Source organism: Anser brachyrhynchus, assembly GCF_964034855.1.
Source record: "Anser brachyrhynchus genome assembly, chromosome: 19".
NCBI classification, from domain to species: domain Eukaryota; kingdom Metazoa; phylum Chordata; class Aves; order Anseriformes; family Anatidae; genus Anser; species Anser brachyrhynchus.
Genome location: NC_137712.1, coordinates 5,923,440 through 5,948,831, shown reverse-complemented (window position 1 = coordinate 5,948,831; position 25,392 = coordinate 5,923,440). Strand labels below are relative to the sequence as shown.

General features: G+C 42.4%; 1 protein-coding gene across 3 annotated transcripts in view; it reads left to right on the top strand.

Moving 5' to 3' along the window:
- The window catches only part of GPR107 (G protein-coupled receptor 107), a gene marked incomplete at its 3' end in the record, with an annotated part of 38,228 nt that extends 13,265 nt beyond the window's left edge, over positions 1 to 24,963 (top strand). Inside the window, exons 12-19 of one of the 3 annotated variants that reach the window (XM_080562334.1) lie at positions 515 to 632; positions 1,662 to 1,792; positions 3,666 to 3,709; positions 4,013 to 4,075; positions 10,889 to 10,938; positions 11,717 to 11,800; positions 12,600 to 12,724; positions 19,357 to 24,963. In XM_080562334.1, the coding sequence (XP_080418460.1) occupies positions 515 to 632; positions 1,662 to 1,792; positions 3,666 to 3,709; positions 4,013 to 4,075; positions 10,889 to 10,938; positions 11,717 to 11,800; positions 12,600 to 12,724; positions 19,357 to 19,453 (712 nt within the window). Of the gene's footprint in view, positions 1 to 514; positions 633 to 1,661; positions 1,793 to 3,665; positions 3,710 to 4,012; positions 4,076 to 10,888; positions 10,939 to 11,716; positions 11,801 to 12,599; positions 12,729 to 19,356 lie in introns of those variants that run through there. The other 2 variants (XM_080562335.1, XM_080562336.1) reach the window with 2 other exon arrangements.
- Positions 24,964 to 25,392: the final 429 nt, after the last annotated feature.

Below are 25,392 nucleotides of genomic sequence, written 5' to 3'. Positions count from 1 at the left end.
TGGTGTGGCCATCCCCCTTCCTCCAAAGAAAACAGGGAAATTGCTGATCCTTTTGTACTACTGTCTGAGTGACAAGACAACAGTCAGCCCTGTGTAAAGGGGAAAGCTCTACTTGCAGAGGGCAGCTGCAGAGAATTGGTACTTTGTGGGTAAAGGAGTAAAAGGAGAAATGCTTTGCTATTCTTTATTCATAGTAATATTCAAGTATCTAATTTGCTCTTGGTGTGAATAGTAAGAGGGTGCAGCTGCCAGTGTTTTCTCCTGTTCATGATGGTAAATGGATGACTCCCCCAGGAAAAGATTGCTTATATTGACAGTTGTGAATGAAGGGTAATGTTGCTGTGTGGTGCACAGTTGTAAGCAAATACATCTGCTTCACTCTTGTAGGATAAGCATTTGCCAGACTTACAAAAAGCAAGGCATTTATTTGGGTTTGTGGCTTTACTGTCTGTAGGAGAGAGGACGCAGGCAGAAGTACAAAATAATCTCCTTGCCCTATCTGCTTCTCTTTCAGACTGAAAGGTGCTCTTCTGTTCATCACTATTGCTCTCATTGGAACTGGCTGGGCTTTCATTAAACACATCCTTTCAGATAAAGACAAAAAAATATTCATGATTGTCATCCCGCTTCAGGTGAGGACTGAACTGTGTCAATACTTACTGTATTGTGAGAGAGCAGCTTGTGGAAACTGTAGCGGACTGTGAATGCTACACAGAATATCACAGTTACTTCTTGTATAAGTCTCTTGGTTACAATATAAGTTGAGTTTAGAGTGTTTTGGAAGCTGTGGAAGGGCCAGAAGTTATTTCTATAATTTTCCTCATTTTTCTCCTCATACCAAGTATGAGATAATGGTTATCGAATAGTGTCAGTAAGCATCAAGTAGCTGTAATGTAGGTATAGGCACTCTGGGACAAAACTTGGGCTGCAAAACAGTACTAAATTACTCAGCAGAGTTATTAAGTGAAAGCTGTCACTTCTGAAATGCTTGCTGAATGGGTTTAAGGAGAGGGAAAAATTGAGACTTGTAGGCCCATTGCGTCTGAGGGAAATTTTCCCAGTATGTTCAAAGCAATCAGAGCTTATGTCCTACTCGAGCAGCTGAAGAATAAAGGAAGAGAGCAATTCTATTTGCTGTTGTAGATAGAATAGTCTTTCTGCTTTCCAAGATGGAATCTGTTGCCCAGCTGCAAAATCAGAAGTATATACTTAGTGTCTGAGGTTCTTGTAGAGCTTGGGTATGGAGTACAAAATGCTGTGAATGACCAGTTTGAATTATTGACTTGACTTAGGATAATGTGATTAGTCTGTTTGCTATCTAAGTGTATGCAGACTCCTGTTTTGGTATTGTAAAAAAATAATAAAAGGGAATTTTGTTCATTTTTTTTTATCTCTACTGGTACAGTAGGTTCAGCATATTATGTAGCAAAAAGGGCTACATCCTGAATGTCAGCAGAACTTAATTCCAGTCAGTTATTTCTGTGAATCCTGTGAAGATGCTTCTGAACGTGTTATTTTTGACATAGAGCTGCAGAAGAATAATTGATGTTACCGAATAGCCTCTTTCTGCAACTGTGGGACAGCTTTTACCGGGTTGGCAGCCCACGTCTAATCTCTCTTTGGAAAGCTTCTGAAGCCATTAAGCACCTTTTGTCCTGTAGGTGCTGGCAAACGTGGCATACATTATCATAGAGTCGACCGAAGAGGGAACAACTGAATATGGGCTGTGGAAAGAAATCCTCTTCCTGGTAGACCTGCTGTGTTGTGGTGCCATCCTATTTCCAGTGGTATGGTGAGTCACTGTGCGTGATGTATGGTTTCTGAGCACTGATGGCTTGGGCTGCTTCTCAGCTAATGCTTATGGGCTGCTAAAGGTTAAGATGCTACTAAAGCAAAGAAGTAAATGTCTGTCCTTTGTGGAGTCAAGTCTTCTGTTAATTAAACTTTAACACTTTAACACTTTAATTAAACTTTAACACTTCAGTCCAATGTTGTGGAGGATGCTTGCTTTGGAAATATATTAAAAGGATAAATTAAAGTGGGGGGCATTTTAAAAGCATGGCCAGCACAGTGCCAACAGGCTATAGGTGCCTTTGAAGCTTGGAACTTGGCAGAGTGCTGATTCCCGTATGTTGAAAAATAGGGTTTTGCATTACTGCCTGAGGTTGGAAAGTAGGCCACTATATTCTAAAACAATAGTGCTGTCTGAGATCAGAGCTTCTTTCAGCCAGAGTAGCTGCATATTTACTTGACTGTTTAGAAGAAATAATCCCACAGGGAACATTTCCCTGCCCTTCCTTCCACTCTACTTGGCAAGGAAAAATGTTGGTTATATAAAACCCAACCAAAACACAGATAATTCAGATAAATGCTATTGTTGCTGCTTGCCAGTTTGTCAGAACGTTTATATTCTAAATTCATTTTAGTCTTAATTGGATAAACAGCTGGATTTAAAAGAGGATATGAAGGAGCTTCTGGCTCCTTGGTTAGTAAACACAATATTCTTGTTTTTCTCCAGTATCTTTAGTGTTTTTTCTGAAATGCAGAAGGAATGTGTCTGTCTAATAAACATGTCCTCACTCTATAGTGTGCAACTACTGAGTGTTTTGGAAAAAACTGTTTGATGATGCATATGTGTGTGTATAAACGGATACACGGTGCTCAGTAGATGAGAGTAAGCTTCACCTTGGCTCACTGGGGTGGGTTTCAGCTTCCCAGTTTTCCTCTGTAAGGACCAAACCCAGTCTTAGTGGCCTTCTGCCAAGGCAGGGAAATGTCTTCCGAGAAATTTGCACTGCCCACTTGACACTTCCCCCACTGAGAGCATTTGGGTGGAGAGCATTCGGGTTGGGTAAATAAAACTACAGGAATAATAACCTTCATTGGAGAGAGATTCTGATTTCCTATGTAAAGGGAACTTTTACAGCCACAGCTTCAGCTGCATAATGTGCAGAATTTGCATGCTGTGTAGCGATACGCTAGTACAAAACTTGCTTTCCGTAACAGAACTGTTAGAACAGATGCATTTGTGTGAACTGTCCTGTAGCTGTTTATATAGCGTGCAACCAGTGCTCCTACATTGTCATGGTACCAACATAAACTGGCAGTGAAGCCTAGGACACAAAATCCTGCCCCTTTTCATCTGGACAGCCTCACTGCAGCTGGTGGGCTGAGTCATATGAGCAAGGTGACTAAGACTTGGCCCTCGAATTTCCATTCCTGCAGGGTAGCTTCTGTTACATAAGTTGCCTATGTCGCCATGTAAGCTGTAATCAAGTCTTTAAATGAGAAGAGCTTAAAAGAGCAGTAAGATGCCAAATGCTTGGCAGCACTCTGAATAGTAGCTCAGCTCACTTGTACAAGTGGAAAGCGTTAAGCTGGAAAATGCCCCAGTTTCTCACTTTGCTCCCGCCATCCCTCAAAGCTTTCTGTAGGCTGAAGCAGGTTTTAGCAATTTAGCTTTCTTAATCACAAGGAGGTGCGGATACTTGAACTAACTGCTTGAGATGGGGGTGAAATGTATGCAGTGCCAAACATGCTAGGGCACAGTTAAATATGGGCATAGCCTGGCCATAGAGAGCTAACAAAACTGTTAAGAGCTCTAGAGGGCTGCAGTGAAAAGGGAGTGTGAAAATTATAGCTATTCTACTTTTTTAAATTTTCAGGTCAATAAGACATTTACAGGAGGCTTCAGCAACAGATGGGAAAGGCAAGTAATCATAATTTTCTTGCTGTTCTATGCTACACGCCGTAAGGTATTGCCAAAATTTCCAGTGTAATGTTGATTTTGAAATACATAACTAAAGCTATAAGTCTACAATGTTACTGTTACCTTGCTGCTTTTCCTTGGTGGACTTTTAGGAATAACTTCTGGAAAATGCCCTTTTTCATGCATTGCTTTGACTGTCAGAACTCATACATGAGACTTATTTCCTGATACACATACAGCTCTGTGTTCAAGCTAGACATGGTAACTAGAGCAAATCATCTGACAGCTTTGCCTTGTTCTCAGGCTCAGGTGTTCAGAAGCAATCTAGAAACGAATTCTGGAAATGGGGGTCCGTTTTGACTAATGGTGAGCCTTATTTAATTTCTACAGAATTCTGTTCCTGCCTGGACAAAGGGAAATAAACCTCAGTAGGAGACAAAACATAAATTGGCATTGAATGTAACGCAGCTCTTGGCTTGTCCATGTTTGTACAGCAATTTAAAGGGCTGCTTGTGTAAAGTCACGTTATGTTTATTGTAGCGGTGAGTGAGACGATGGATGGAAAGTCAGCCCAAATACGGCGTTTGTGGTGTTTGCTTTTCCTGCCTTGCCCTCTCACTGCTTCCAGATTAGTTCCTCACTTGGCTGCAGGTTCACACATGGAACATAGCGCTGGCTTCCTAGGAAGCAGGCAGCCATTTCAGTATTCTGTCATTTGGGGTTGACTCTTCTTGAAGGCTTTATTTGTAGAAGGTCTTTTGTTGAAACATCCATTCAATCCAGTCCTATCCTTTAATTCTATTGTTTCTGGAGGGACTGTAAGACAAAAGAGATAAAAATATTATTTACCCCTAGAAACCAATGCAAAAAGTGAGCATTAATCTACCTTGAATTAACATTGGTAGTTTTCTCATCAGCATGTTTATGCGGATATGTCCTAAGGTGATTATTAGCCTGTGCTCACCTTGCACTTGGTGGTTTTTATCACAAGGTGGTGCTATGGAGTTTAACTTCAAAACATACTGAGTGAAGGACAGAATTAAGGTGGACAACATCAAGGATGTTCAACATAAAGGCTCCTGACCTGCCCGTCTGACGCCGTGATGGGTGGGATCCTGATTTGAGTAAAACCAAGCATTGCTTTCGGCTTTTTATTCTGAAAGATGTGTTATGTCACATGGACAGTAAAAGAGGAGGTAAAAGAAAATGGTGATCTGAGAAGCACTGCTTGTATCCTTATAGCTAGTCACTGGTACACGTAGTAGCCCCTCGGACTGTCCTATAGCCCTCTGAATTCATCAGCCCTTTTTTTCCCCACAGGTGAAGACTGTTTTCTCCTTAAGTGGTGAAAGCCTCTGGATCCTTTCATATGCAGTTTAGCTGCTGCACCATCTATCCTGTGGTTAGGGTTGTCTTAATCCTGTGTGGACAGAGTTCTGGTCAGCCTGCCTATTGCTTGCTAGGATTTATTGTCTAGTATTACCTCAAGGGCTGCTTTCACTGTTCCTCTTGCATAGGCTTTGTTAACTTACAAGGTGTCTTGGGGAATTAGATACTAAAAATGAAATAGCTGTTTTTCCTGGCACTGGGTCTTCTGGTGACCTTTTAGCCGGTGATGAAAATCTAAGGAAAACTGTTTTTGGTTCCTTGTGTCCATCAGAACTAACGACTCCAGGACTTTATGGCTCAGTATCCTGCTTGTGTTCCCTGACTGTTTGTCTTGTCCTCTTCCAGCTACTTCACAACCTGTTTATTAGATAGCACTCCCTTGGGTCAAGTGCAGTCGTGACTGCAGTCTGACTAGAATGGAAATGAAGTAGCGAGCTGGCCTGCCTACGAGTATTCAGTCTGTTATAGCTGTGCTCGCTGTAGGCCTCTGTATTAGCTAGCTACAATTATATAAAAGGCTTGTTAAAACTACTGCTAGTGCTCTCGAGTCACTAGCTAATGTTCATTTAAACTTGATGGTTTAAAAATGATTTCCTAAAGTGGCAAAGCTAGAGGAATGGGTCTAAAGCTGTAACCAGCATGACCTCACAAGCGCAGATGTTGTGGTTCACTGGTAAAGATAGGCATGGCACAGCGATACAGCTGGGTCTGAGCTGCCTGGTTGGTTGGTTATTTATTTATTTATTCCTTTGAAGGTGATCTTTAACTCTGAAGCAAAATACCTGACCTACACAGGCTTGTCCTGCACCGAAATGCGTGTAGAAAATAGGATTTTAGGAGCTTCTTTTAAAAAAATCATCACCTTCAGATTTAAGCGAGTTCTTAGCTCTTCTGATCTGTCACCATATTTTTCAGAGGGAGTCTGCTCTCTGTCCGCTTCTGGGTCTGCATTGCAAATGTCTTGCTTGCAGATTTAAGGAAATGAGCCAAACTAAGCTAAATCGTTTGGGCTGCTCAACTACCACTACCTTGTTCAGAGGCATTATGAGAAAAAGGAGGAGAACCGTGATATAGTAAGCTTCCTTACTTGAAACTCAGTTCTTGGTCACTGGACCTCTGAAGTCTCACAACCCACTCTTACCTGTCATGTTGTCTGTTGTTTGAGGGAGGAACGGAGGGCTGGAAACACCGCTGCAGCTTTTGTTCTGCCTGTACCTCTGCGTGTGGTGAGAGATGTGAAGCTCGGTGCAGTCTGATCACGAACGGTTAGCTATTTTCCCGAAGCACTGCAGCATGGCAGAGTTGGCAGCAGTGCTAGGGGAAATACATTGCAACGTATAGCTCCCAGGCAACATCCCCTGTGTGCCGTGCACTGGGCAAATGATGATGAATGCTTTCATGCTTGGCCCCCATGTCAGGAAAAACCATTTGCTGCGTTCGGCATCATCCTGCTTCTGCACCACAAATGCTGTGAACAAAGAGCCTGGTCCTGCGTGGTGCAGAGCCCCCTGGGCTCAGCTGAGCTCAGCAGACGCTGGAGGCGGTGGCTGTGCAGACCTGTGCTCAGACACCTCGGCAGCTCTCCGGCGAGGAGCAGGGGGTAGTGCAGGGTAAACATGCTCCAGGCAGTACACGGACATCTCAAAACCTTGAGATAAAGCTTAGTGATTTAAGTGTCAAGACCTCAGTGGATAGCACAGGAGGGCTGGGAAATGTTGAGAAATGCAAGTTGAGAAATGAAATGGACCTGTTATGTTCTAGTGTACTGCTTCCAGGCGTCCTGGATGTAGGTATCCAAGGTTGAAATAGCAGTTACGTGTTGGAGACACGCTGCTTATCCAGGACTTTGGAATTTCTTCTGACTGTGACAGGGGACTTATGTGCCAAACGGCTAATGTGCTTCAGAGTATTCGAGATGAACTAGTGCCACCTTCTAATGCATGACACGGAGAGTTGCTGTATCTGTTTGCTTGACCCCATCTTTCTGGTGTAGGAATGCTTTTAAGCAGAGTGCCATAGAGATTATAGGGCTGTATGTCTCAGAGTTACTCCTGGAGCTGCTTTTTGAGGTCTAAATCTGCATGCTGCCTTCATTGCTGGGGAGTGGGGGGATACAAGACTTCTGTTTACTGTTTGGTCATGGCACAGATCGCATCTCAAATGTACACGTTAGTATAGTATGCAGTGCATTGTGGAAATACTCTTAGCTGTACTTTGCTTGCTCTAGACACATTATGGTTTGTCTTTGCATGCTGTATTGTCTGAATTTGAGCTCCTTTTGCCCTTATCTGCAGTCCTTTTCTGTTATTACATACATATTCTGAAAAGTTCAGATTTACTCATCAGAAAGCTATTGTCTGATAGTGTGCAGGGCTGTCGCTGTCTGGCTTTTTTTCTCCATCTTACAGACTGCCTCAGCATTTGAAATTAGCACAGGGAGCAAAATGAAAAAGTGATTGATTTCCAAAATTCTGTGGCATGTTATGTTTTGATCAGTGCAGATCAGGCTGTTGCAGGCATAAGCTGTTAAAGTAAGTGGTGATGAAGAGGGGAAACTAAGAAGCTAGTTATAGAATTTATAAGTCTATCTTGGAGGATGGCTTTCATCTTCATTAGTCTATGAAAGAGGTGGAATGCAGGTATGAATTAGTTTGTAAAACATTTGGTAGAGAGTCTCTTTTCTTATGCTCTGCAGTTAGGCACTGTTCCTTGAATGATTATCATGCTCAAAATATAAAATTACCTAACCTTTACTGCATGCTGTGATTGCTGTTTTATCACAGTTTTGCAGGCTGGGGCTGCAGGTGATTTAAGTTGTGACAGTTGCTGGCCTACCCTCTTGGGAGTGTTGCTGGTGGTATCTGGGCTGCCAGGCTAGGTCAGCCTAAGTCTCAAAGTGTCCAGTATAGCAAGACTCAAGAATTAACGCTTGAAGCACCTTCAGCCTGTGAAAAAACAATTCACAAGCTGCTGATGACAAGCAAGGATGATTTTGGACTTTCTTCAGAAGAGTGTGTGCTGTAACTTCGAGCTGTTTAGAAAAACTGGTGGAATTTTGTAACTGTGCATTAATACTGACTCTAGAATCTGACAGTGGAGAGGAGCATTCCTGAAGTTGTTAACTACAGGGGAGCACCTGGCTGTCATAACCAAGCAAGCCAGCTTCCAAAGGTGCCTCTGCAGTCTTTTTTTTTTGGTGTTTCTTGTCTTCTTTTTTTTTTTTCCCCCTCACCCTTCTTTTCCATGCTTAGCCATTCCAGTTATCTAGATGTAATGCTATGACTCTTCGGTATTGATTATCAGATGGGCAGGTGAGATTTTGAGCTGGGCTCTACCAGTTGAGAGAGAAGTGCATTGTGATGCTTGAGTTGGCAGCCAGATCTTTGGCTTCGCTATCCTTTCCTCCTCCTGTGCGCTGCATGAATCCAACAGAAATGACTCCCCAGCTCACTCGGTTGTTGACTAAAACACTGATGGACTGGCAGTTTGAATCACAGCTGTTGAGTTGGTGTTCCTTCAACTACAAAGCCTGGGAATTCTCGTGGCCTGTCAGTGCACCAGTTGGTAGCAGTTCTTGGAGATGGATGCGTTGAGTTCAAAATAGATCTTTCTGTACAAACCGATACGTGGTGAATCACAAGATGTTCATGGTCACACTTAATGTAATTCTTTAAATAGGACAACACTGCCTCTCTGCTTCATGATTTAGTGAGTTAGTTCTGCATACTTATGTTTTAATTTTTATCTAACTGTATTATGGAAAACTTCTAACATTAAGCTATCTGGTGGCGGACTAGACCTATGAAAATCCATACGTTTTTGCTATTTAAATATGGGAAACTAGCATTTGTGAGCAAGGTAATGTCTCAGGGCCGATTTAGCTATCAAGGATTTAATTCTAGCAGTTGCAAGTCTTGGCATCTGTTGCACAGGGAAGTGCTCTTTGTGCTTGACTGCAGATACTCTTCAAATGTGAGCCTACAGCTTGGGCACTGCGTTCTGGAGTCCAGAACCCCACGTTGCAGAGTCAGTGCTATTCTATGTTCAGTGTTTCATATGCAGTCCACAAGAAACCATCCTCCCAAAACCAAGAGCCAGTGTTGCTCTTGACATACAGTTTGTGCCATAACATTGCCCCCACAAGGACACTCTCCTAGAGCCATCGCAGCCTGTCTGGTGTTCGGATAAGTGTGCCATGGAACGAGTTTTAGCTGCATGAAAGCAAATTTGGTGTTCCTTCCCAAATAAGGTTTGCTTTTTAAGGTAAAAAAAAAAAAAACTTTTTTAAGGTTTGCTCCCTCTGGAGCTGTGGCTATGCTTCCTCTTAACTGACATGCCGCTGGGCAGTACTAAATCAGAACAACTTTTAGCTGAGTTTTATTCACCTGCAAGTCACCTTATGCTTTCAGGTAGTCAGGTGCTGTGGTGATCTTGTGCCCACTGGAGGAGGGTTTGTATGTGTCTCAGGGTGGCCATAGCTTACCTGTAATGTTTCAGGGGAAGTGTTTTAAGTTTAGGAAAGTGACACTTGGTTTCTAGATAAAATGAAGTAGGTCTGTAACAAAATGATCTGTGTTTACTGGAACTTATGTAGTGGGAAAATACAACACAATTTGAGTGGTACATCTGACGTTACCTTTTCATAAGAAACGTATCACTGTTTTTGCCACAAAGTGAAACGTTTTATTGTAGTCATTAGTCCTTCTCTTTGTGATGCATAACACTGTATTTTGCATTGTTGTGAACCTTGGAGAGATCTGATGTGCAAATGCACACAGTGTTTTATGGATGTGATTTTTGCAGCAGGTGTTTTCTGTGAGGGAGCACAGGTAAACTGAAGTGCCGTGTGTTGTACTTCCATCTCCCTTAAACAGAAGGAGGGCTTGGAGGGAATACAAGTAAGAGAGTGGCAGTGTTTTCTAACTGGCAACATGTGTTCATTGGCTCTAAATTGCATCTCTGCATGCTGTCAACATATCTTGGACTCTTTGCCTCTCCTGTTGTCACAAAACCACCAGGAGTCCGTATCTGTTATCCTGCTGCACCTCTAAAACCTGACTCTTAAACCAGAGCTGACAGCTGCTCCATCTGGTGTTGACCTCTGCTCATTCACATGAATATGCGCCGTGTTCCTCAAGAGCTGATGTAATCTGTCCAATAAATGCAGCTTAGCCTGGGGTCATAGCACACAGGGTTTGTGATTGAAACACGCATTTGCCATGCGAACTGGGTAGTATGTCTCCCCATTCCACTTGTAAATTATGACTGAGCAGTGAGTGATGGAGAATACAGCTTAGCTGTTGAACAGAAGCTGAGTATTTTAACAAGATGCAATGGTTCCTGGATGCAGGATTGCCTCCTAGAAAGCATCTGTCTTTTATCGAGTACTTCCTGACATGTTCTCTGCCTTCAGCTGATGTGAGCAGCTTTGAGGTAGTGTCAAGCAGCATGGCCCTTGTGGCAGTCCTAAAGCAACAGTGAGTAGTTAACATACAAGCGTTAGAGGAAGGTTCTATGCTGCAGGTTGTGTGTGTATATGTAAAACTTAGTGTAGAGGTGATCTCATTGAATTGCCTTTTTAAGAGGTCATTCACCGCAGTCTAGGGATTGTCCAATATGTATTCAAGCCAGACTAGCATTCCTCAGAGCACCCAGCAGGCTGTGGGGAAAAAACTTCTAGTGTGGAATTACCCAAGTCGTAGTTTTGGTCACAGTCTTACCTTGTAGACAAGCATCAGGAGAAACTCTCATTTCGATTAATTTTCTGATGAACTTTTGTTCTTTTGACAGCTGCCATTAACCTAGCAAAGCTGAAGCTCTTCAGACATTACTATGTTATGGTAAGTAAACAAACAAAAACAAAACAACAAAAAAAAACAAACCTTGTGCTCATGCATACAGTGCACTTCAAAGTCATTCAAGCCTTGTGGTGGATTACTTCTTTGAAGCTACCATAGCTGATGAATGGGGTAGAGATGCTCCTAGATCTGTGGCAGTGCTGTTCTTTGGCATCTTGGCCAACTGGGTTACAATCCTCAGAGCAACTTACCTTCTTTTCCAAGCAGTTGCATCCCTCTATCTTTTAAATTGGCTCCAGCTATTTGTAATGCTTACTGATTTCCTCTGGAGACAGTTTGAGCTGCCAATTGAATTGATGAGCTTGAATAACGTACTACAAACTTGCTAAACTGAACATGGGACCAAATGGTGCCTTGAGATGCATGCGTGTAGATTCTGATTAAGTCAGTGGGAGCCATGAGCATACCTCCCAAGAGAGCATAGCCTTCTTAATGATTTCCAGCGGTCTCATTTCAGACTCTTATGAGTGTTAAGAGTAATAAATTACAGTACTGATTCTTCAGTTCTACAAAATCCTGATACTTAAAGCATTTTTCTGATGTAACTTGAATTTGTTAGTAACAGCCTGAGTCATTTGGATGTTCAACAAGCTGCAGAGCCCTCAGCCCATATCTTCCATGTTTATCGAAGGAGCATAATAGGGCTAATTTGACATAATGAGTTGTCTGGGAACTGCTTCAGCTATTTTTCTGGAAAAAGAGGTTCACTCAGGATGATGCTGTTGTTCACACACATGCTTTCTCCTTTTTCTTCCCACAGATTGTGTGTTACATTTACTTCACACGGATCATTGCAATTCTCATAAAGATTGCTGTTCCATTCCAGTGGAAGTGGCTGTACCAGGTATTTGTCTGCAAAGGAAAATACATCCATTCCTTGATTTTTTTTCTTAGTAATCTTTAAATATGACTGCACCAAAAAAATCCATAATGAGTTCTTCATGTTATGGTAGAACATCTCAAAGCGCAATGCTGCACCCTGTTTTCTCCTGACTTTTATCACTGATCGCTCCTGGTGGCAGGAGTGTATTTTTAGTTTTATGTTTGTCCAGCAAGGCTGCTGGATTACATATGACATGCCTGAAAGTAATTGCATTATTGATCTTAGTCTTTAAAATTAAAAATATCTGAAGGAAATTAATCAAGAATATACAAAAGAGGAAAGAAAAATTAGTCAGGTTTGCCCAGTGTAATTGAGGCCCCAGGGAGCCAGTGAAATAGGCTTTTGCTTTTCCACTTACAGGCTTTATTTGCCTAGTGACTTTTAAATACTTGGTTTCTTAACATATAATCCAAGTAACCGTGCAGGGAGTCTTTGGAATATATTAACTGTTGAAAATACCAGACAACTTCGGGATATGTATTTTTTCCAATTTAAAAGCCAAGTCTTGCTGTAGCTATTTAAAATCACTGGAGTGATGGCTAGAGTCGTAACTGTATTTAGAGTGACAGGGAAAGCTGGAAGAACAAAGAGCTTGACAGCCTTTTGCCTGGGATTAATGATAACAGGACAGGAATTGCTTTTTTGTTTCTGCTATGGCACAGGCTTCTTGGCCATAAAATCTTGAACCTTATGAATGAGAAGTGTTTCATGACCGTCAAGGATTACAGGACTGAACTTAATCTTGTGTTTTTACTTACAGCTGCTGGATGAAATGGCCACACTTGTGTTCTTTGTCCTCACTGGGTACAAGTTCCGTCCAGCATCAGACAACCCATATCTACAGCTTTCTCAAGATGATGAGGATGATTTGGAGATGGAAGCTGTGTAAGAACCTCCCTCTTTTACCTCTTAACTCGACCTGAGAAAACTAACGTTTATAAACAGTTTGTTTTAATCTCTAAGTCTTTATTGGAGAAAAGGATTAGGTTCTGCTTGCATATTTAAAGATGAGGTGTCTATTTGGTGTATGTTAAACTACCAAAGAGGCTTGTGATATGCCTAGGAATCTCTGAGCTGCCTATTGCAGTAGAGTAGAATAAGCTGGTAAAGCATTTCGTGGGGCAGAAAGATGCCCAGAGAAGTGCCAGGCTAAACAGATTAAACACAAACTATGTTGCCGAACATCAACATACCTTATAGATTGTCATTAACGTTGTATTTTCAGTGTGTCTGAAAATAAATCTTCTTAGTTAAAAAAGCAATCACCATACAAATCATAAAAATAAACTACCAGTCTACTGACTGTAAATGAGCGTGATGTAAGGTCCCTTCTACCATGGAGGTCAGTCTGTAGCTCTGCAAAAATTTAAGTAACGCTGAGCTGAGGAGATGGGGGTTTTAACAGTACTTTTCACAGTTCACTTCTTTGCTGCTAAACCACGAGGCACCACAAATGCAGTAGGACCTGAATTAGTCTGGAGCAACTATAAAGTGGGAGTCAGCCTAATCCCTGCCATTTCTTTTGCAGTGATTTTCTGAGGACTTAGTTTCAGAAATGACACTCGTTTTCTATGATAGAAACTGCTCTAAGATGTGCAGCGTGCTGGAAGTGTTGAACATGGTTATAATTGCTACACTCTGTGGCCTTGTAGGAGCAGAGCTACCCTAATCTATTACTAGTTATGCGTTTCATGCATAGCTGCAATTCATGTACAGGCACAGAATTCTATTTCTGAGAGTTTCTTTCCTGTTTGGCAAATCTCCTTTACCTGTTCTTGTGTGAAATAAATCAACGCTCCTCCAATTTTTATTGCAGGAGCAAAAAAGTTAGAGTATGTTTGCTGCCCTCGTAGTTAGCTCAGGAAGAAATGGAGCTTACTAGGGAATTGCTACAAGGATAGATGCATGAGGTGGAATCCAGCCTGAAATGTCATGCCAAGGACTTTAATTCTCAGAAATGTCTCCAGTAACAGAGATGTTCTTGCCAAATGCATAGTTATTTTTGCTTTGGGTTCATAAAAACGTCTTTGTTGAAAGATGAATCCAAGTGACCATAACATTACTTATCACTTAAATGTGTTTAAAGGGTTTATACAAGAAGCTGTTCTCAGTCTGGGTGCTGGTAAGCAAACATCCTCATTAGGAAGGCAATATCTAAACTGGAAGATGTGGCAGGATTTGTGGTTGTTCAGAAATGAGCTCCTGCAAGATTGCCTGCTAGATTGAAATTAACTTTGCATTGTGTGCTTAATGAATTTTTACTTGTTTGTGTTTTTGTTAGGCCTAATAATAAAGCATTTCTCACATGTAGTGATTTCACTGGACTGGAGAAGCTGCTCAGTTTTAGAGGCTCTGCCAGGAAAAAGCTTAAAGTTTAATGAACTAATCAAGTGATTTACATCTTGCAGCAGTGATACAGACATTGCTAGAAACTCGAGGATCAGAATTCTTTGTGAGCCTCTTCCTAGTAAGGCATTTTGGTCTTTGCCTTGGGAGTTTCCATTGTTGTGCCTTGTGGGTGTTCCCCTTAGCCTTGCTGGGTTTTTTCTCATCTGATTCACTATGAGTTTTATTCCATGTGGGCACTTGGCAGAGGATAATTTCTGAGTGTCTTGTTTTCCGTTCCCTAGCTGCATCAGGGAGGTTAAGCTTACACATTTCAGAAGCATGATGTCTACACGTTCTGTGATAGGTGAAGCACTGCAATGCATGTGTATAAAGTTTCTTTTTGACTTGATCTTGTTAGTCCTGTTTTTGTTTTTATAAATATTAAATGTTGTTTCTACAGGGAAAAATATCAAGGTTTATTCAAGCAAGTGACTAAGTGTCTGACAGCATCCTGACTAACCATTGTATGAGTGTTTTGTCTTTCATGTGATAAATATCCACTTGTCTTCAGATGCTGTGGCAGAAGAGTTGAAAGGCTGCAAAATTCATGGTGTTCTTCCATGTCTTATTTCCAGGCTTTAAGGTGGTTTTCCTTTCTAAAAGGGTTTTTATTTATCTTTTTTTAAAAGGGGAAAAAAAGCTTGCTGCAAAAGCATTCAGTTTCTTTAGGCTCAACATTTCCATGAGCCAATAGAGGGGAGAGCTGTATGATCAGCAAGTCTATTTTCCAGGCTTGCTTGTCTTCCAGCAAGAAAAGTAGGATGCTTGAAGTGCAGCTCTCTAGTTTATGCTTGTTTTCTTGCAGTGCAAACTATACAAAGCTCTGCGTGGCAGTAAATGTAAATATTGCTAAGGACAGCGTGGCAATCTGCAGAGCTTAAAGAAAAATCCGAAATCTAGGTGTCTGTGACAGAAGCAACGTGAGGCACAAGTCCTCCCTCTGTAGACTGTTGTAATTCTTAAAAAATTTTCTATGAATCACGAACAGTGAAGGTGACTTGTAATAAGCTTGTAAAGCTACTTTTTTTTTCAGCTAACACACCCCTGTCTTGAGAGAAAGCATCCACAAATGTTTTAAGACTCATTTCAATTATACCAGACTCAATAGAAGTTGCCCTGGTGGAGAGGAGAGGATGACTAAACCTGAACTAAGGACCAGCCTGTTCTTTTTCAAGTAGGGTCAATAGCCATTCATCTTCAACAAAGTGGCTCCCTGTGCATTCTGTGCCGGGCAGCTTCTTTAGCCTGTTCTGTCAGTATGTGGGCCTGTTGCTGACAGTTTGTTAGATTAAAGTACTCTCTTTGAAAAGGTGCAGCCACACTTGGCAGAAAGAGCTGTCAGGCTTCCAGTCCTCATGCCATTTCTGGGGCACGAACACGAATGTAAACGGTGCAGTAGATGAGGTGGGGTGAGGAAGGGCAGAGGAAGCAGTTTCGGTTTTTTACTCTTGCAGTAAGTTATTTCATTAGCTCAGTAGGCATTGCTTTAGAAGAGCTCTTCTACAGATCTGGGTTGAAATCGTGCTCATAAACGCATGTGGGGTTAAGATACTTATGCGGGAGGAAGAATTGCAGGAAAAAACATTAACCGTTTTGTTCTTAACTCAGTAAATCCGTTTTACTGAGTGTTTGGAGGCTGACTTTGTGTTTACTTAACACCACAAACAACCTCAACATAGTGAACTGCTGTGCTAATGCTGACCTACCTTTGCTTATACCTCGGGATCTGGAGTTTCTTGCTGTGTCATGAGGCAGCCTATTCTGCGCTGAGCGTCCTGGCTGGCTGCTTTTCTCTGCTCTCTCTCTCTCAGGTTGTGCTTCATGGCAGGCTGATTCATGAGGCTCTTCATTGGAAGTGATTTTCTTTCTCTGTGACAGAGTCCTCTCTGGAGAGATGGTTTAGTGAGAAGGATTTGTTGCATTTCAGCTACAACTGATCTGTGGGCTAGAAATGCAGTTCAGCAAACTGTTCAGCTGGGGAATGTTTACTTGCAGTGTTGGAGGTCAGAGCTCAAGTTCAGAGACTGCCCAGGGCATTAGTCTGAGAATTGCAGTGTTCTTGATCTTGGTGCTGCTGCCCTTATTTTACTGGGCATTAAACCATGTTGTCTGAACTAATGTTGAGAGGGAAGAGAACTTCCCATTGTGCGTGAACAGTCTGAAGAAATGAGGCCTTAAGGGTTATGCTGATCGCTTGTCCCGAGACAAGAATAGCACTAATCAGACAGGCAGTCTTTAATTTTCACTGAGGAATTTACCCTACCCACCTCCCCAAATCTCTCGCAGTTCTGTGCTATCATTGCACGGGGGTGCAGGAAACAAATAGCAGGACTTTACCTGGCTGCAAATTCAGTATGTATCTGTTTGTCCTATCCCCCAATGAATGTAGGAAGTGGATCTTTCCCGTTGAGCTGTAACCTCTGATCGTTTTTGTTATCTTCGTGATGTATAATGGGTTGTAATTGCATTCAAGTACAGTGCTAAAATCTAGAGTCTTTGCCCGGTGGGATCTTACTAGATGTGAGTCAAGTGTTAGCGCTACTTTGGTGTCAAGCATGTGCAAAGCACCTATTTATATATCCTAGTAGGACTGCTGTTGGATCGCTATGGTAGTATCTTTTTTTTTTTTTGGTTTATAGTTCATTATAATGTTAAACTCATCCCTGAAGAATTGATGCTCAGCTCCTTACTCTGTAGTTATGAAGTCAGTTATTTCTGAAGAGTAAACTTTATAGTTGTTTTTCTACATTGTCCCATAATTTTCAGACCATTACTTCAATTTGCCAGAACCTTTCTGCATTCTAGTCCTGTTCTCAAATATGTAGCTCTTAGTGTCTTCTGCAGATTTAATAAGCAAGTTCTCTATTCCATTACCCAGGCAATTACTGAAGATATTGAGTAGAAGTGAACCCAGGACAGATCTCTCTGGAACCACACTCAATGTTCTTTCATTTTTGACAGGAAACCATTAAGTACATCTCAATGCATGCTTTTCCAATTAGTTATGCATCTACACTGATAGATCTGTCTAGCTCATGTTTCCCCAGTTTTTTCCTGTGTGGCTGTGGGAAAACCACTGTCAACAGGGAGAACTTGAGATCTGTATGCTCTCTGTGCTGAAAAGCTTGATGTGATCTCTTCCAGGTGAACATTTACTAATTCTGTCTTTCTTGCTTAAGCAACCTGCTTGCTTAATCTCCCTGGTTTTTATTTCAATAGGGAATAAAGTTGGTATTTGATCTGTGCTCTTCTGGCCCTTTTTATTTCCTTGAACACAAACTTATCTAGACCCATTTGAAAGCATCTTAACCACTGATGTTCCCAATTTTGCCACCACTAGAATGACAAAATGTACAAGTTTTTGTTTGGGTAAATTATTCTTAGAGAGTACACGAACAGAAGCTGATATCTAGTGTGGGACTAAGGGCGGTGTCAGAAGAGTGTATCTGAAGATTAGTTCTCTTGGGTGATACTGTGAAAATGCTGTTAGCTAGTCTGATCAAATATTCTTACATGGTAAACAGCAGGTGAAAGCACACACAGACTGACAGCAGCGACATCGAACAGGACAGTTTTATGTATGCTTCCAGGCATCCCTTGTGAATGCATTGAACTGTTGCTACTCTTACTTCCAGCATCCAAAATAACCTTTGCAGCACACTTGTAGGAAAAAAATACCTGTGTGGAATGAGAATCATACTGTGCAAAAGAACAGAGCAAATGTCTGGTGCATGTGATTAGCCTGTGTTGTGTGGCGAGGGAGAAGGGTACAGGACTGAGGAGCTTGCTGGAAAGCCAAGGTGGTTGTGAGAGTAGTGGTGCTGTTGTAGCTGGATAAACAGATCGGTCTGCCTAGTGTTTGAACAGCATTATGAGGCTTTGCAGTTCAATGGTCAGATTGCCACGACAAATCCAGACTTGGATTGGTATAAATGGGATGACCTCTCTTCTGTTTTGTTGCTGCTCATTGAGTAATTTTGCTATTAACAGGAGTTGGAGTGCATTAAGCTAATAATGTTCACCTGGGGCAGCGTCCACAGCGTGTGCATTTGTATAAGACATGGTACACGTTAAAAGCATTGCAAATGCAGGAGCAAGTCCCATGCACCTAATTAAGGGTGCTCAGCTATAGAGCAAAAAGTTTCAAAGCAAGCTGCTCAAACTTAATGTGATACCAGCTGGTTATTTACTAAACAACCCCATACTTCTTTCGAGTATGAGCAAATATTGTAATGCTTATTCCCTTGCACTGTCTCTGATGCTGTTTTGATACAGCTTTCCCTACATTAGAGAAGGAAACTAAATGATGTGGTTTCAGCTGAGTGCAGTTTAGACCTTGTCTGTTACCAGTCATTGTGATTTTATCTCCTCCACCATGAGAAGAAGCTTTAACTAAGGAGCTGCACTCATTTGTACTGATACAAATGTCTTAAACGTTTGTTTCTGATGTTACATTCTGTTCTTGCTCTGATCCTCTGCAGTCTGCTACTTTGGTTTTCTTTGGTCTGTTGGGTTTGTTGAGGGTGGCTCCTTCAGGAGGTAAAAGCAGTGTAGATGGGACTGTGGCATGGTTACTGTTGGCATACGGATCCGTAAGCATGAGCCTTTTTTTCTAAAGCATGCTGTAGTTTATTTTGATCTGAACCCTGTAAAGCATAAGTGGATAAACAATCTTTATGATAAAACTGCAACTAAGTCAGCTGGCCTCGGTGGTAGTTCTTCCTGTCTAGACAGTTATAGCAGATCCTGGCACACCAAGGCTGTTGGGACTTCTGTGTTTCCCATTGCCAAGCACAAAGGATTGGCCCTCTCTCAATGCTGTGACACCTGGTCTGAACAGGAAACTGCGAGCCAGCCTACGTATGTCTGTTCTAGTTTAATGGCAGATGAGGAGAGTCTTGAGACTCTCAAGGACAGCAGCATTGCTCCCAACACCCGTCAGTGGTGTGTCCAGGATGATGCCTGGTCGGCAAAATGGTATCAATAGGAAAGGCAGGACATCAAGACTGGTAGGTCTGGGTAAAGAGTCACTTGGGAGAAATGTTGTTTGATAAGTGCAGGAGAAGCATGGGCTGTTGGCAAAATGGGTGTTACAGTTCAAATTCTGATGTTGTTTCCTTCTTTTCCAGGGTGACGACTTCTGGAGTAATGGAGGGCATGAAGAAGGTCAAGAAAGTGGTGAATGGTTCAGCAGAGCCGCGGGGCGAGTGGGAAAACATGGCGTGATGGACTGGACTAAGGCAGCACTTTTGCAGAAACTTTTTTAATTTATTAATATTACTCAGTGGAAAGGGAGCAACTAGCACTTCCCAACACTGAAACTGCAGAGTGGGGTGTGTCTAGGGGGAGCAAAGCAGTGCAGAAATCTAACTATTCCTCTGATCGTAAGAAAATGGGATCTCTTGGTACCTGCAAGGAGTGTGAAGCTTTCCTAGGGATTTTGGGTGGCTTATTCTTTTTTCCCCTTTCTGGATCAGTTAGGTATTCTGAATTGTTTGCGGTTGCGTTCTTCAGAATGTGTAATTTTAACGTGAAGAGAGACCTTTAGTGTGTATGTAAAGTATATATTTTATATAATGTGCATATATATATATATACACACGCTATGTAACGTATGCTGGGAAATGCAAAGTATCACAGAAGGTGGGGAAAAGAAGAAAAGAGGTGTAAGTATTTTTTTTTAACTCTTCTTTTGGCTTGGACAAAATATAGCAAAACAAATGAGTAGAAATAACTGCAGTTACTTGACAAACTAAATGGGGTATTGAATCAGATGAATTCCACCAGTGCTCGCATTGGTGGGAACACTGAGAAGTGTTTTCTCTTATTCCTGCAGGTTTCCACTTGAACACATCAGGTTTTCAAATGTATTGGTGTATAGGAAGCAAGCAACTGATTTCTTTAAAAACACCAGTCTGTAGCACAACAAGCATTAATGTAAATTCTCCCCTGTCAATTGGGTTGCTCTTGATTCGTGCCCACCTGACAAGTACATAAGAGGTGTAGGACTGATGCTTACTTCTTAGGGGTCTGCCATGCAGTCTTAAACGAATTTTAAGCTGTGACCAAAAGTACTTTGATCTGCATTCTGAAATATTTTCAAGGTATTTCAGAAGACACTCCTTCCTGGCACCGTGTAAGCAGTACCAGGATCTCCAGTAGAAATCTGTCCAGCAAATGTACTGCAGCATGAATCTCTGGCTCACCATTATCCTGAATTGCTTTGCCCCTCTGGATGGCGATTTGTACCTCTCTGGCTATGTAGTGATAGAACTATTTAAGGTGAGCTGAACTGGTCAAAACGGTATTGCTGTGAAAACCAGGCAAGTGCAACTCCCAGTCATAAATGTGTTTTTCCTCAGGAAAGGAGAGGGTTATGGCCAGAACGTTCAATGCCTGGGAGTACAGAAGTCTTATCTATCAGCTGCAAATCTGCAGTGGAGTCTAAACTTAGAGACATGTTACAAATGCAGTGTGTTATCTCTAGTGCTCTGGGTATCGCTAGAAAGGTGAGTCAGTGCCTGTAGCTGTATTAGTAGGGCATAGCGATGGATTGTTAATTTGTGGGAGGACAGAAGTGGTTCACGGATGTAACGGGAATAAGCTTTAAGACAAATAAATCAAGTATAACTCACTGACCTAATGAAGCCTTAATCTTCATGTGGAGGTATTAGACATACAGGGACAGGGACAGGCATCATCACAGAGCTTCAGATGTGCCAAGATGTATTACAAACACTTTTAGGAGATTTTTTTTTTTTGAGTGAGGGGACTGCATCTCTGGGGCACAACTGATTAAAGGACTACAGCAAGTTTTTTTTCATTCTTCAAGTTTAGAAGCGGGTGAGTTTTTTTGTATTGCAGGGTTGTTTTTTGTTTGAAACATTGAACCACTTTCTCAGTCCTGAACGTGGATTGTAGAGCTCTTAACAAGTGAGCACTCTGTACCAAGACTTGCTGTTTGAAGAGCAGCGTTGTTTTCTCCAGTTGCAGCTTCTTTTCCCTGGTATTGATTCTATTCATCATCGAAGTGGTAGAAATGAATCTACCTGCTTTGATACCTGGAACTGGTTTTTCTTCAGATAAAGCAAAAGAATAACCCTCTTATCTTGGTGCAGAGTCCTCTTCTATATTTTTCTCCTCAGCTGTAACTGCACAATAATTGCAGCAGAGCTGGTTTGACTTTTGCTGTCGCGGTCTTGGGAAGATAAAGTTTTAGTGAAAACAGAGGCTACGCCGCTAGAAAGGCTCATACATCATGTAACACCCTTTTAGACCTTCAGTAGGAGAAATTCTTTTGCATATTAAGTAGCTGAGGTGTGAGAAATTAAAACTGTAAACAAACGTAGGCAGCCCCAGCACATCACACAGTTAAATACAATAGCTGAAAAAGCGATCCTCTCCTTCTCTGCATGGTTATTCTGTCCCTGGGGAAGTGTCACTATTTGCTCCCAAAGGGCTACTCAAACAGGCTGTAAATTTTGCCCGGAGTAGTCCAGGAGACCTGAAGTCTGTCAGCACTGAGGTATGTGAGGATTTGCTGTCAGGAACAGAAGTGCAATAACACATTGTTAATCCAGGCACAATGCTGTCTTAGAACCTCTTAATGCCTTTTGTGGATGGAATGGGGAATTCTGATGGGTGCGATTCGCTCCAAAACACCGGTGGCTGTGTTGGGGTCCCAGCGTGAGCCGAGCTGGTTCCAAACAGCTGTCGGTTCCATACCTCAGCATCAGTGAAGCCGCTGATAGGACAAATGCTTTTACCTTAGTCTCAGGTTTCTTTATGTGCACTTTTCTGCTAACGTTGCATAAAGTGTAGTTGTGTCTGCCAAGACCCTGCCTTCCTAGTCAGAGGCCAAGAAATGGGTGACTTTGTCTTGGCATGAAAAGCTACGGTAGGACTCTGCAAGTGTTCTCAGAAGAGCTGTTTCTGGAGTTCACTTTCTGAGCTTCAGCAACCAGCTGCACAACCAACTTCAGCTGGCACTTAATGCAGGGCGCTAGCCAGCAGTACAACAGTGACTTGTCAGATGCATTAAAAAATAAATGATATGTGGATATACAAGTAAAAAAGAAAAAGGTATATTTTCCTACTGCAGCCATGTGCAAAGTGAATTTCCACTTTATAGCGCAGAAGTCCTCAGAGCAGGTTGGAAAATTTGCCTTGTGAGGTTGCACGTTGGATTGGACAGCGGCTGGGATGTTGAAGGATGGGGAGAGTGGCAGCAGCTGAGCTTTGTGCACAGCGCGGTGTGTGCTGTGCCACAGAGCATCAACGGGAGGACTGCGCCTTCCCCCTTCCTCCCAAGGCAAACCCACATCTGCACAAGTGACAAGTGCATGACTACTGCTAGTGAAAAGCAGCAGCTCGCCAGGCGGGATAATCGCAGTGGTTGCCTCTCATGGGCTGACTGCTGTCAGTCTGGTAGGAAGACAGACTTTCCCTTTCTTTCACAGGGAGGGAAAGTGGAAGAGCTGCTTGTGGCTGTGCAGATCATTCTGGGATGCGGCCTTACTTCCTTGTCTGCCTCCTACAGAAGCGAGCAGCCAAAACAATCACTGGGTATACGGCAGTATAGCTGAGAGGAGCCCTGGGAAGGGAGGTCTGGCGCAGTGCTGAGTAAATGGCTATGAATGCATTCACATATGTTGCTGCTGTGGAGTGCTCGGCACCCTCTGCAGAGAAAAAAGATCGGCTCATTCTCCAATTGTAATGCAGCTTATGCCCCAATAAATCCCTATTGATGATGGCATACAAACGCCACTGATGGACTCCTCCTTACTGCTGTAACTGTTCAGCAAGCTGTCTTCCATAGGAGACCTTGCAGTGCAGCTGCCAGACTCTTGCATTCTTCAGACTTGAAAATATTTTCCTTGATGGTTCATCAAGAGACACATTAAAAGATAGGAAGACATAATGGGGTCATCTGGAACGTTGCTGCTGCTTCCTCAAAACGTAGCAGTTCTAGCTGAAGAAGCCACATGCTGTCCTATTAAGATGCTCTTTAATGTTGTCATCTAACTCAGCATGTTGTGATCTGCGCAGTGCATTGTTCGCCGTCTCTCTCCATCTGACTGCCCTGTCCCTGGATTTCCATGCTGGCATACCCTGGGAGCATGTTGTAAAAATTTGCTGCATTGCAGTATTTTGTCTTCGAGCTAGTAAGGTAGGAGATGTATTTTCTAAACTAGGTGGACTCTGTAGTGTGAGTGTGCATCCACCAAATGTCAAGCGCTGTAGTGTTCCTGCTGGCCACGAAAGGGCACGTCCTAACCACTCCAGTGTGCACACTTGGTGAAAGTCCAGTGGAAGGCTTTTAATGTGTTAACTCTTCTTTTTCCTTACGGTACTCTCCTCTTAAAGAGGAGAAATGCAGGCTGAACAGTGGCGATCAAATGGACAAAGTGTGTGTCTATTTGAAAATTGCCTGGCTGCATTAGAAGCAAATACTGGGTATTTGTAGGTTCTGTTGAGCTCTATGAGAACTGAAGTTGCTTAGCTCTTACAAAATCAGGTAAAAGCGCAGGTATTGAAGGAAACGCTTGCTCCTTCAGACTGCCTCGTTTGTCTCCTTCAGTTTGACCTGTAACAATAGCTAACAGACTACTGTTACTTTAAAGCAAATGTTTTATTGATTCTGCATTGTGACCTCCATCTCAATCATAAGTTGTTTCCCCATTCTTCACTTCTGTAAAAAGCATGGAGACGTGGTCTCCAGTAGGTGGAAGGCACAGTGATTTGTGAAACGTAACTGGACTTCTGCTGCCGAAAACCTGTGACCTTGTGTGTAACTTCAGTAACCCGAATGTTTCACGAAAGACGAGGCGGTGCTCCCCAGAGGCACTTGACCAATGTTCCCATGTTCCCTGGGGTTGATTGCTAAATCAGTTTAATCTGGCTTCTCTTGTAGCTGCTGGGTATGATGCTGTTAGGCGTATTAATCACTTAGTAATATAGAAAGCTGTGCATTTTTTTTTCCCCCGTGTAGTTTGCTTGGAAATAGCAATGATCCTGTAAGAACTCTGCATGATATGTACTTGCAAGTGGCTGGAACAGGATTTAAGAAAAATACTGAGATGCTACACTTGTTGGAAGTGATAGTACAAGAAGAAAGTGGCCGAGGAAAAGAGTCACTCCTTGTAGGTTGACTGGTTGAAGAACCCATTTATGTTTTGACTGCAGCAATCCTGTAGAAAGGACAATTCTTAATAAATATTTTCCTGTGGGATTTCGCTTGGTGTTCTGCTTTCTGTGTAATAAAGTAGAGCCTGACCTCCACGTTGTCCGAAGCACTTCCTCTTGTAGCTAGGATACTGGCGTGTTGGGCTGGTACCTGCTCCATCAAAACAGAGGATGGGTCTAAATGGCCTCCCTTTCCCTTCAGTACCTATTAATAATTAATTCCAGATCCTCTTGTATCATTAAGCAGCTTTAGGGCACCTTGTACAACGTAGCTCTGAATTCATTTAGTAAATGATCTCCAAAAGAGCTCAAAGACTCTCCTGTACAGCAAGGTCCTCTTTCAGGGTTTTTGGTGACCAGTAACTATCCTGTTCTTCAGTTCATGTTCGGATGTGTAAGTAACTTTTTTCAGTATTTTTTTTAAGCTTTATTAAAAGAACAGCAACCAGTATTTGAAGAGAAGCAAGACAGATACAAATCAGGATGGTCTGTGCAACTTGGCTTCCCTGCTGTGATTCAAATGTATAAAATAAAGATTGAATGACTAGAAAGTTTAACGCATCTTGTTTTCTGCTTCTGAACTGCTAGTAACCGAGCTGACCTTTGGTTTTAAAGTCCTTATTTTCCCCATGCCTGACATCCCCTTGCAGCCGTTAACATTGTTGTGGGTACAGGGGCCAAATCACAAAAATCAGCTGCGTACCCGTCATCTTTGAGAGAAGCCTTTTGGCTTTGCAAGGTGAACATCAGCAGCGTTTCTGTGGTCTGAGTCTCGAATGAATGAAGCCTTTCTCCCAGCCCCGCAGGCTCAGCCAGGCAGGAAGGCACACGCAGCCAGGGCTCGCTGCTGCCAGCCAGCATCGGGGGCTCCTTGTGCCACAGGGCTCGGTGTCAGCCTGATGGGCAAGGGAGGACATGGAGCTGGTGCTCTGAACCTTGGGACCAGAGGCAAATTACTGAAAATACAGATTTCTACCCAT